The 12,881-nt window shown below is 40.9% G+C and overlaps 1 protein-coding gene across 3 annotated transcripts in view; it reads left to right on the top strand.

Annotated features, from left to right (window-relative positions):
* Positions 1-12,881, top strand: part of STX1A (syntaxin 1A) — a 28,798-nt gene that overhangs the window by 10,059 nt on the left and 5,858 nt on the right. For all 3 annotated transcript variants that reach the window (XM_063298973.1, XM_063298991.1, XM_063298982.1), the window contains exons 3-7: positions 613-687; positions 2,173-2,246; positions 3,228-3,336; positions 9,946-10,019; positions 11,352-11,489. In XM_063298973.1, coding sequence (XP_063155043.1) covers positions 613-687; positions 2,173-2,246; positions 3,228-3,336; positions 9,946-10,019; positions 11,352-11,489 — 470 coding nt within the window. The remainder of the gene's footprint in view (positions 1-612; positions 688-2,172; positions 2,247-3,227; positions 3,337-9,945; positions 10,020-11,351; positions 11,490-12,881) is intronic.

Here is a 12,881-nt window from a genome sequence, read left to right on the forward strand (position 1 = left end):
CTGACAGTCAGTGTAGATTGTAAGCTCTTTGGGCATGTGTTTTTCCTTGCTTATGTTGCTATGTAAAGTACTATGAACGTCGGTAATATTAAAATAATAAAATTGTTTAACACTGTCTGACTTGCCATGTGTATGGATGCCTGCCAGGGACTGATTTATTGACTGCCAGGGACTCTATTTATTGACTGATTGCCCAAATTTATATGATGCCTACTTATGATTTTAGGCAGCTTACAACATACAGAGCTTAAAACAACCTGAAAAACAATACAACATTACAATAGAGTCAGTTGCTGACCTAAATGAAATCTTCCTGTCTGACTGCTCTACAGAAGAAGACTGTCTTAACTAGTTCCTGGAGGACAAAAGGGTAGGCTGGGGGCATGCCAGAGTAAGGGGGGTAGCCACGGGAATGTCTTCAATGCCTTTCTCCTCTTTATTCCCTGTCCCCTCTGAACCATGCTTTGGACCGGTAGGATGGAGCAGCTTGGTGACATTCATTAGCTAATTACAAATATATTCCAAAGCCCAGTATAACAGAAAAAGCCATGTGTGTATGGATGTGTGTGTACGCTTCTGTCCAGGTCACCAATTTCAGTATTTCCCTTCTAGAAACCAAGGAGGAGCTGGAGGAATTGATGACTGACATCAAGAAGACGGCCAACAAAGTGCGCTCTAAGCTAAAGAGTTGAGTATCTGCTGCAAGTGTAAGGAGTGAGCAGCCACTCCTTGCATGACTGTAGTTGGGGTCATTTTTTGGCTTCCACGTCTCTTGCTGATTTGGAATAATATATAACGAAGTGGTGCTTGGAGCTATCCACAGAGAGATTTCACTTGAGGGTTGCTGCCTTGGTGGAAATAAATCTTTACTGAGTCTTGGGGAGGTGGGGGGAAACGCTGTGCGCCTCCAGTGGGTAAATTAGGAGTCTCTGAGCTCTGAATTGCAGGCCTCTGCTGACGGCTGTGGAAAAGCAAGTTTTGACTGTTAGTCTGGGATTGCAACATGATGGTAGGATTTTGAAGAGTTGTGGGAGAGAATTGGATGGTAGAGGAGTCTCTGTATAATTCAAAGAACTCTGTGTGTTCTCATCCTCCTTATTAGAGGCACAAAGTTTCCCCTCCTGGGAATCTCCACTTCAGGTTTGTTTCTTTTGAACCACTCCTTTGTTTTTAGTTTTCATCACTGTGATTTCTTGCTTGAAACTGCAGAAAATCTAAATGCAACTCCCAGACTTTTCCCAGTCGGGCAAGCACTGTCAAGAGAGTTCCAGCTTATCTCCTTGTCTAGCAAAATAGGAATCAATGATGCAAACCTGGGACTGTACATATGGTGCTAGAATTCCATATGGAGTTTTGAGATGGATGGATGGATGGATGGATGGATAGATTTTGTATAACATGTATCTCTAAACTTGATTAACCTGCCCTCCTTGATAGACATTACAAGCTCACTTCCCAAGACTAGTTGTAATTGCTCAACAGTTCAGGAAGTCTCAAGTTCAAATATCTTCTCCACTGTAGAGCTCACTAAATAATTGTGAACTCCTTGTTCTTTGCATAGCCAATCTATCTAAGAGCTTGTCAAGCTGTTACAGAATTGAGAGCTCTAGAGCACACTCTCTGCTGGTGTCACTGCCATATGCATTTTTGCGTTTCTGCAACTGATCCATGAGTAATGATAAAGGATGCTAAAGGGTCCCATATGGGAAAATCTCTCTCTTTTCACTCTAAAGCTTCTAACCTTTTCATGCAACTTTTTAAAGCATTTTCCATTTTGCTTGGGGGAAACCTCTGAATCCAGCTGATTGTGAGCAAGCTCCCTTCTATGGCTAGCAAAGCTTGGAAAATATAAATAAAAAACCCACAGTTACATGAATATTAGGGTTCACCTTTGCTGGCCCAGATTTTGATTTTTAAAAAAATTAAAGCACCGCAGCCCTGAAATGAAGCCCTACAGGTGATAACTTGCCAGGTGCAAGTTTTAAAAATGGGTCATTTATAGTTGGCTTTTTCCCTTCTGGAGAGTTATTTTTAGTCCAGTCTGAAATGGATGTTCAGCAGGCAGAGAAGGAAAGACAGAGACTGAAACCATCTGTTTGTTGGTTTACCCTCCCCCAATGTGCTTTTACTTCCCTCTCTGAAAATAGGTTCAACTTTTCTGCTATTTCTTAGGTATTGAACAGAGTATTGAACAAGAGGAAGGGCTGAACAGATCATCAGCAGATTTGAGAATAAGGAAAACTCAGGTGAGTCCCTTTCTAAAAGCCATGTGGCCCACCAATCCAGAGGTTTTCATGCACAGAATAACACAGGTTGATGAAAATTGCAGATTACTTTTAAAAATCTTGTTGCTGTTGAAAGGGGCTCCTCCTGTTTCTCGACATCTAGAACAGTGGTTGGCAGCTGTTTGGGGCCCTGGGTGCTGTTTTATGATCTTGATGATAGCTAGAATCTCTCCAACCCACCCTGTGAGCCATTGTCTGTACTGATGCCCAAAATTTAAAACTGTTGGGAAAGACAGTGTGCTTGACATTCTCCTCCCCACCCCTTGTGTATGGGCTAAAGGAGCTCATCTTTGCAAGGAACAAAATCAAATCAAAGTCCTCCAGTGGTTGCCCAAGACTGATTTATATCATCTTGTGACCTTTCTGAAACCAAGCAGATGGATGATGCTCTGTGGAAAGCAAATAAGGAAATTACAGGGACACCACTGCCTGTTCCATAATCATATGAATATTCCAAATGCAGTGTTGATGGGGCAGTGAAATGTGGGCTATTGGATGTTTTTTCTGAGTTCAGCTTTCTCTCTTTTATTAACGTAAGAATATACAAAGTAGACCAAGGGGCCTTTGTGTAGTTTAACATTTAACTTCACCTGTCTGGCCCTGTGGCTTCAAGAAGCCCATAAACAGGCGACAGAGCTGTTATTCGAGAAGAGGGTATACTGCTTCCGAACGTGAATGGTCCATTTAGCATTCACAGCTAACAGTGATTGTTAAGCATGTCATTTTTCACAAGTTTGTCGCGTCCCCTTTTTAAGCCATTGGCCATGGTCTCATCTTCCATAAGTTCCATGTATTACTTCAATGAAGTATGAAAGAGCATTTTCTTTCTGAATCTAAAACTTGAGGAAAAGTGGATTTTCACAGAAGCTTGTGGATATATAGGCCACCAGTGCCCATCATTTTCAGAAACATTGTGTTACAATTATGCTCTTTCCCCCCCAGCATTCTACCTTATCGCGGAAGTTTGTGGAGGTGATGTCAGAATATAACGCAACCCAGTCTGATTACCGGGAGCGCTGTAAGGGAAGAATCCAAAGACAGCTGGAAATAAGTGAGTGGCTTCCTTATTAGCCCTTTTCCCTCAGATCACCATCTGTTTGTTCAGTTATTTCTTACAGAAGATTGGAATGGTGTGGTCCAGTGTTTTTCTGGTTTGTTCTATTTTCACAATTTGTGATAATTTTTATTTTTATTGTGGTACCATTATTTCTGTTGTGGTCAGTTGGCTGTTGAAACATTCAGAGCTACTGTATATATAGTTAAAAGCTTCCTATTCAGGTTGAGAAAGATTATCTATTCAATTTATATTCTCCCATTTTCCACCAAATATTCTGTGAAGGCAGATTAATGAAATCAATTTCTGTTCTTTAAGGCAGGGTTCAAATTCCTAATTTCTTCTTACTATTTATTTCTTGGTAGTGGAAAAAAATCTATTTTGTTATAAAAGAAAGATAAACAAATAAGTAAATTAATAATTAAAGACACAGATTCCCCTGGCTAGAGAATCAGAACAGACTAATTTAACTAAGATACAGTTCATACTCAAGTAGGACAGTGTACTGGATTTTTATCATATGCTAACAATACTCAGCTTTTTATTGTAACCATGGGCCCGAGTGGAGATATTATTGAAGTCTTGTCCTGGCCTCTGGGTGGGATAAAGCTAAAGTTGAACTTACCCAAACTGGAGTTGCTCTTTGTTCATCACAGTTTTCTGTCAGCTCTACTGTTGTCTCTCCAGTGAGTGGCACTGTTCCTAAGGGACAGTCAACAGTGACTTCAGGGTCCTCTTGGACTCACAGCTACTGCTAGTTGCACAGTTGGAAGCCATGGTCAAGAGGGCCCTTGCTCAGATACAGCTGGTGTGCCGGTTCTACCCCTACTTGGTGGGAAGACCCAGCTATGATGTCAACGTGTATCACCATTCAGCTGGATTCTACAGTGGACTCTACATAGGACTCCTTTGGGAATGAATATCATCAGTCTTTGTGATAATTGATTGATTCTTTTTGTTATTATATTTTTTGTTGTGGAATTATTGTTGTTTGGGGTTATATTTACCATGGACATTTTAATTTTCTTCTGATACGGTTTTTTTATTGTTGTAAACCTCCAGGAATCTGGGAAAATTTGACAACATATGAATCTAATAAATAAAATGCTGGGTTTGGTGGAAGTTGCCAAGATCAATGTTTTTCAAACTTGGTAATTTTAAGATATGTGGACTTCAACTCCCAGAATTCCCCAGCCAGCATACTAAATCAGAAGACTGATTTTGACCATACAGAGCACAAGTTCTGGCCCAACTGCAGACTGACCTTGGAGTAAGCAAGTTGCTGCTCCTTTCCTCTCCTATTTGCCACAAACAAGCTAGACATCCCCGTGTGAGAGATCTGGTAAAGAGGCTATGTAGTGGCCCCCTGTCTCTTCAGTCTGTAGGCTGTAACTGGCAAAATATACCATGCTGAAGAAGAACAAGCGATGCCTTAAGGTCTGCTCTGTCCAAGTGGCTTTTTCAGGCTAGCAACATAAAAGGAGGGGATAGCGAATAGTTGGCAGAAAGGGTAAGGGCGCAGTGGTGTGCATTGGAGAGATTAGAAATATTGAGTGGGGAATTAGAAAAAAGCTGCTTGTAGGCACAGTGAGTAGGAAGGGAAGATTGTGTAATACCCATTGTTTCATCATGCCAAGTAGGGATGGGGGAAAGAGGAAGCTTGAATCTCTACGATTTGATCAATGATGAACTGCAGGATAATTTAGGGCCTAGGGGTGCAAACCCCTTCAATTGCATTTGCTGGTAGGGGCTAAACAGCCATTTGATAATTATAAGAAGTGTGAAACACAGGCTGGATCTAAAATGGACCTGTAAGGAAGTCTTTAATGAAAAATGTAGCATTAAACCTTCACATTACAAACACTGTGTGTGTAGTAAGATAAGACACACAATATGTGGATATCAAAATATGGAACATAAATTGCTAACCAAACAGCTCAGCGGCTATAAACCTTTTTATAATAATTCCTGCAACAATATTACGGTTTTCCAGAATTTGTTCTGTGATCCTGTATCCCAAAGGAGTTGCAATCTTAGTGGTGTTCATGAGGAATTGATATCAAGCATTTGGGAATGGCTGAGTTCCCACCTTGTGCTAAGCCCAGATTCATTCAACTGTGTTAACACTGCTACAGCCCTGTGAGGTAGATTGTGCTGAGGTAGTCACAGATCTCACGCTCCCAGTGAGCATGATGGCGGAGCGGTAGCTGGAATTTGGATTTGCTTGGTTAGTCCAACAGTATATCCCTTTGTCAAAAACAATATTAGGCCCATCTAGATGCATCTGGCTAGAGAAGGATTCTGGTTTCACTTTTCACCTCAGCAGTACTAGTCCTTGCATGGCATGGTAAGGTTGCTTTTCAGCATCTTTTTCCTTACCATTCATTGTTCAGTGTCTCTAATCCAATGTTTCTCAAACTTGGCAACTTTAAGACTTCAACTTCCAGAATTCCCCAGTCAGCATGCTGGGAGTTGGTCCACCCATCTTAAAGTTGCCAAGCTTGAGAAAGACTACTCCAATTAATGAGATTTGCTTCTGGTCTTCCTGTCTCTTCCCTTCTCTTCCCCCACTCTCCTGCCTTTTATGTCTCTCTTCCCTGAAGGGATGGCAGCTCTTCCAATGGCTTCTAATTTCCCCAGCAGCCTTGTCAGCAATGATCCCAGTGGCTGATCCATTTGTGGCAGCAAAACAGTTTCCCTTTTGCCCTGTAGGGAATATTAAAAGTTATTGGCTAAGATTCCAGGCTGAGATTTGGTCCAGCTCTGATCCTGCCATTTCAAAGTCATCAGCTTGTACAGATTTTCTGGGGCACGAAAATTGGCAGTGAGCATACTAGATACAGACCCTCTTTGGTGCCATACTTTCCACTTGTGTGTACGGTACATCAGGAGGAAGATTGCCATGCATTCCAACTTCATGGTCGTCTTGGAATGCCAGCTCTGTGTGATCTAGGTGGATGGGTGAGTAGAATGGATGCACGTTTACTGGGCCAAAGATTATATTTGTGTTCTGAGTGACATGGCAGGAATCACGCTCCAAAATGAGATTGGGTGAAGAAATGGATAAGAGAAGTGTAAAGCTGAATAGGATTTAATTTAAACTGCATTAACTTTATACCAGTTAAGTTTCATATTATTAACATATAACTATAGTTGGTTCCACACATTACCTTATTTCCTTATCCTTTAGATTACAAATTACAATTTTTGGAGAAACCATTTTGTATTTCAAAACAATTTCAGTGTATGTGATGATTATGTGACATCAAGTCATTGTTAACTCTTAGCAATCACATAGATATATTTTCTCCATCATGATCTGTCCCTAACCTGGTCCTTCAGCTCTTCCAGCAGTGTACCCATTGCCGCTGTAACTGAGTCCATCCACCTTGTTGCTGGTCATCCTCTTCTCTTTCCTTCCAGACAGCTGGGTCTTCATGTAATGTGTCCAAAGTAGAATCAGTGTACATACAGAAACCATATTAAAATGACATGCACACCTCAAACAAATCTCATGTTGGGGTTCCCAGTTCCTGAAGCAGAAGGTGGATCTCACCTCCCAGCAAGATTTGTCACCTTCATCTAGTGCCAGGTATTCTGGAAAATGAAGTTGCATGGGCCCTAGAAAATACCGCTAGTAACAAAACTGCAAGAATTGCTGAAATTCCAGCTGAACTGTTTCCTACACCATGAGGTAGTTAAAGTGCTCTTTGTGGTTTGTAAGCAAATGTGGAAAACACAGCAGTGGTCAAGGGACTGGGAAAGATTTAAATTCCAGTACTAAAAAAGAACAGTGCTTAAAGAATTCTAAAACTGCCAAACAATTGCACTTAACTAATGTACTAGAATTTGCAGTCCATACTTCAACAATACAAAAAATGAGACTCAGAGCACTGGAGATCACATTGCTAATATCTGCTGGGTAACATAAAAGGAAAAGCTGTGCACAAAAGCCTTTTTTTAAAAAAACTGTGTTCATAATCCTAGGGCTTTTGGATGGATGGATGGATGGATGGATGGATGGATGGATGGATGGATGGATGGATGGATCTTCGAGTCAGTCTTGACTCTTGGCAACCTGCCTGGACAGGTCCCTGAAGTTTTCTTGACAAGATTTCAAGTGGTTTGCCATTGCCTCCTTCCTAAGGTTGAGAGAGAGTGACTGGCCCAAGGTCACCCAGCTGGCTTTGTGCCTAAGGCAGGACTAGAATTCACGGTCTCCCAGTTTATAATCTGATGTTTTAACCACTACACCAAACTGGCTCTGACTGGATAAACCACAATGAATTGTGGAGAGCTTTCAAAAGGATGGGTGTGCAGGCGACCTCATCTGACTGTCAAAAAACATGTAGGGTGACCAGGAGGCAACAATTAGAGCAGAATATAGAACATCTGAATGGTTCAAAATGGAAAGGGAGTACACCATCACCTTATTTATGTAACTTATATGCATAATATGTCATAAGAAATGCTGGACTAGATGTAATGGAAATAGCAATTAAAATTACTGAGACAAATTTCAGCAACCTTAGGTATGCTGATGGCTTTGATGGCTGGCAATGAGGAAGACATCGAAGATGGAAGTAGTGAGTGCACAAGCCAGTTTTAGTTTTAAAAATGAAAGTTATGTCAACAGGCAATACCAACTCAATGCAAACAGAAAGACAAGTAGTGATAAACGTTATCTTCCTGGACGAAAAGTTCACAGGGATGGTGACTGTAATCATGAAATAAAGAGACATTACTTGAGAGAAGGACGCTGACAAATCTAGACAAAATATTAAAGTGCAGTCACACAACAAAGGTACATATTGTCAAGGCCATGTTTTTCCCCATTGTAACGTATGGCTGTGTAAACTAGATTATCAGAAAGACGGAACAAGGAAAAAAAATAATGCCTTTGAAGTGGGCTGGAGAAAATTGTTGAGAATACCTTAGACTACAAGAAGGACAAATAATGCAATAGAAGATGAAGTAAAACTAAATAGCTCACTGGAACACTAATGAAGCTAAAGCTTAGTTATATTGTACACATAATTCAAAGGCATGAATCATTTGGAGAAAACTCTAATGCTTGGAAAACATGAAGGCAATCAGAAAAGAGGCCAAGCAGAAAACAAGGTGGCTAAATACCATCAGTGAGGTCGCAAACAGGCGCTTACAAGAGCTCAAAGAAACCGTTAGTGACCGATAGTCCTGTCAAGATGACGTTCATTGAGCCATGATAGGAGTGAATGACTGAACAACAAAACCTTTATCCTAAATACACAGTATGTAGAGATGTATAATAACATGTACGTATACTTCCCTCTGAGGAGTCTTGGTAAAAAGAGAGGCAGAAGTAGTATCCTTCATGCTGAAAGATGAGAGTTATTCAGACCGATCTTCAGAGTATTAAAACAACCTAAATTCTGCACCATGAACAGGCAAATTCTGCAGCCTGTCTAAATTTTGCAAATCAGCATGATCTTGCTTTGTATAAAGATAGGTTTTGCTACAAATGGAACAGTTGGTATTGAGACCCTGTCCCAACCACTATACATTCCAGCAGCTGAGGTGTCAGCACACCTTTATCTCTGTGACCATACAGCAGCTGTGCACAACATGTCAAGGGGAAAAGACCACACTGATAAATTAAAAACCCTTGTGGGCCACGGAGAAATACCTGGAGTGCCGGTCAGCTCTTCTGAGGCTAGTGGAACGGCAGAAGCGCTGGAGCTGGTGGTGGCAGTGAGGCTTGGAGATGCTCAGCAGCTGGTGACGGCAGTGTAAATTTACTACTTATTAAATGTGTTGACGGGCTGCACAAGGCTGCTTGGTGGGCCACATTAGGACCATGTGTCATGTTTCCCCTTTCAATGTTCTGTTAACATTGTAACATTTCACATGTCAACCCGTTTTACGTATATACTCGCCTGGCTCATGTTGGGGATTTTCCATTCCTGCACTCTCCTTTGTTTTGGATCTTTGGAATGTATGTTTGGGTTTGCGAGTCTGTTCAAGGTTACTTTCCCAGGCGTGTGTAACGGTTCCTAGCACCTGGGAGGGGGTGTGGGCTGACGGGTGCTTGGAGCGGGACTGGCTTGAAGGCAAGGCTTTTAAGTTTGTATTTGGCGCGCTTTTGCTCATTCTCAGCTTTCTTTGTATTTGCATACTATTCCTTTAATAAATCAGTTATCTTTAAGCCCGAGCTTGTGAGACTGAGTATTTGGGATTAGGCAACCATTACACCATGCTTTTGTTTAAAAACAATGAAAATTGAAATTTAGATTCTATACGCACTATTACTTTCTGCTGATGGATATGTACTGCCCAAATCTTGCTAACCAGTCTTTATCAGTTTTGCAGCGTCTCTGAGCAGGCCGTGGTAACTGGTCTACGGTTTATATTGATACGTTTGCTTGGGCTGTTGGACTTAGTTCTGAGTGCTGTGGTTTGACTGAGATGTTAGTAAAGTTGGAAAGCATAACAGAGGCAGGCTATGAGAATCATCTTAAAGGATCTGAGTAAGAGATATGGACAAGGTTTGAATTATTGGATGTTGGGAAGGAACAATAGATTCTGTTGTTCTGTAGCCAACCATTAACTTATTAATGTCCTTTGCAGCTGGCAGGACCACCACTAGTGAGGAACTGGAAGACATGCTTGAGAGTGGGAATCCAGCTATTTTCTCCTCTGGGGTAAGCACTCTCTCTCTTTGCCTTGTGATTTGGCCAATCTTTTCTTTGTCCACACTGCTGAGAGTAGAGTTTAGCAATGCCATCCTTGCATCCTTACAATCCAGCCATGTTGTCAGAAATGAGTGTCAGAGGTGCTTCCTGAAAGTAAAGTAGGATCAAGAAGAAAGGTAGAAGTTCCCTATCCACTGGCTTAACCAAGAACCATGATCCTTTACCTTGACTCGATCTTGCAATACAGGTTCCACTATACCACAAAATTAACAATAGGTGATGGGCAAGGAGTTCTGGGACATTACTCCCTTACTGCCTATTCTTAGCTCTATTTCATGTATATTCTATCTTTTTTCTATGGAACTCAGCATAACATGCCTGGGCTTCCTAGGCAATCTCCTGACATATTTCTCCAGATCATGCACAGTAACCATTTAGTCATGTATGGCCTTTACATATAGTATGCATTCCTATATCTATGCTTTCCAATAAAGAGATACATTGGTTGAATTAGCATGCAGCCCTAAGCCAGGATTTTTTAAACCACAGTTTGTTGAACAAGTTATTGCTGCCAAAACAAAACCAGTTTGGTCTAGTGGTTAAGGTGCTGAGCTAGAAACGAGGAGTCTGTGAGTTCTAGTCCCACCTTAGGCATGAAAGCCAGCTGGGTGACCTTGGGCCAGTCACTCTCTCTCAGCCCAACTCACCTCACAGGGTTGTTGTGGGGAAAAGAGGAGGAGGAAGGAGTATTAGGTATGTTCACTGCCTTGAGTTATTTAAAAATAATAAAGGTGGGATAAAAATAAAAAATAAATAAACGTATTTTTATTTGTTTGTTTGTAATTCTTTGAGTGACTTTAGGTGGCTTATGATAGTACATGAAAAACTTCCATAATATGGCTTATCATTATGTGTTGTTCAGCCTGTTTGGTTATTCTAAGTAGCAAATGCATCAACAGTAATGCACGCAGAATTTATTATTGGTAGTGGTATATTTAATTCTGCAGTTTACACTGTTTTGTTTTCTTCTGGGACTTTTCCTCATGGGAGGCTATGAAAAGCAATGATATTCAGTCCCTGGTTCAGCATCTCTTTGATTCTTCAGATGTCTGCTGGCATTGTCCACTAACATATGAATCCAGATGTGCTAAGAGCTCTGTTTGTTTTTTTTCCCAGTGAAAACCATAATTTTCAGGAAGTCACTTTTTACCATTTTGTAAAATTACTCTAGCTAGCCACAGAAAATCAGGAAGATCTGGTCTCCAGAAATACCTATCCAGGATGGAAAATTCTTCCTGGCCCGTATCCTATTAGCGTTACAATGCTGCCTTCTTTTGCTAGATCATCATGGACTCCAACATTACAAAGCAGGCCCTGAATGAGATTGAGACACGGCATAGTGAGATCATCAAGCTGGAAAACAGCATCCGAGAGCTCCATGACATGTTCATGGACATGGCCATGTTGGTGGAAAGCCAGGTGAGAGCTGCTGTAGGGGGCTGGACTTCTTTACTCATTGGCATATCAAGTAACAATATCTGGTCCTCTGTTGATTAAAAAAAATCCGATTTGTTCAAAATTTGCTGCAGTTTAAACTTAAAGGCTCTCTGCAGGAAGGACAAAAGAGAATCCTGACCTGTGACCAAGGAAGAAGCAAGTTGTAGGCATCTGATCCTGCAATTTTTCTTCTGTTATTGTGCAGAGCGCTACACAGAGTGATCATGCTCTGTATATTATTGTCACTAATAACTTTTCCAGAGGAAGCTAAATTTGTGTCCATATTTCTGTGCGAATACTAGCAGAAGGGAATATCCGGTAGGGCCTGCTACCCCAGATAATTCACCCCAGCTTTTCTGTTGTATAACATCGCAAAGGATCTCATTGAGAAGAAGCTAGTCCAGGAGTTGAGACAACATCAAAGTATATGGGCCAGAGAATGCAAGACAATGGAGCAAAAGACAGTTGCCCAGTTCTCCCCCAGAAATGTATAAAACTCCCATGGATCAACAAAAATTCTGCAGTGGTGTTTGCAGAGGATTGTAAAATTATCCCCTTAAACTCAGTTGTGTGATAATTCAGAGGCTGAAAAGATACTTTTTGAATTAGAAGATGCTTTATCTTTCTCCAGTTAAAGGGCTAAAACATAGATGCCCATCTTACTGCACAGGAGTTGCCTATAGAACCCAAAGTTTTTTCACTTAGCCTCCTACCTTTTCCTTAGCTGCTGTTGATTTTCTTTAAGTTGCAATTAAATTTAGTGATTTTAATTAGATAAAATGGGAGTGGCAATTGACTTGTGAAAAGAAAGGGCATTGTCATTTATGATAAATGTGGTTCTTATTTTACATATGTACACTTTATGCTTTTGACCACTTCACTTTTTCCCTTACCCTGCCTGATAGCAACTGTTGTTACTGTTATTACAGTATTATTATTTCATTTCTGAACCACTCTTCCTCCTGGAGAGCCAGAGTGGTTTAAAGAAGAACCTAAAATCAGTCTTAGGTAATGAACAATAAACTAACAATTCTTTTAAAAATGGATTAAAACAAGGTTCATTAAAGGTTTGTTTTTTAAAAAAGACAAGATACTCTGTTCCTGGCAGAGTTGTTATTCTGCAAATGCCTGGGTGGATTGATGTATCTAACGTCAGAAGGACAGCAGCATGGGGAAGAACCATTCTTTACTGAGGAAAGAGGTCCGTAATTGGGGTGCTGTCACAGGAAATGCTTTCTAAAAGGTTGGATTGCATTGCAAATGTCTGTTTTGTTTTAAACATGACCCCCTGGGAAACTTCAATAATACAAATGATGTGGTATGGTAGATTTCCATATGCACACCTGTGCAACCCATGGAGAGTGAAGTGGAGAT

This window comes from Candoia aspera, chromosome 1 (genome assembly GCF_035149785.1).
Source record: "Candoia aspera isolate rCanAsp1 chromosome 1, rCanAsp1.hap2, whole genome shotgun sequence".
NCBI classification, from domain to species: domain Eukaryota; kingdom Metazoa; phylum Chordata; class Lepidosauria; order Squamata; family Boidae; genus Candoia; species Candoia aspera.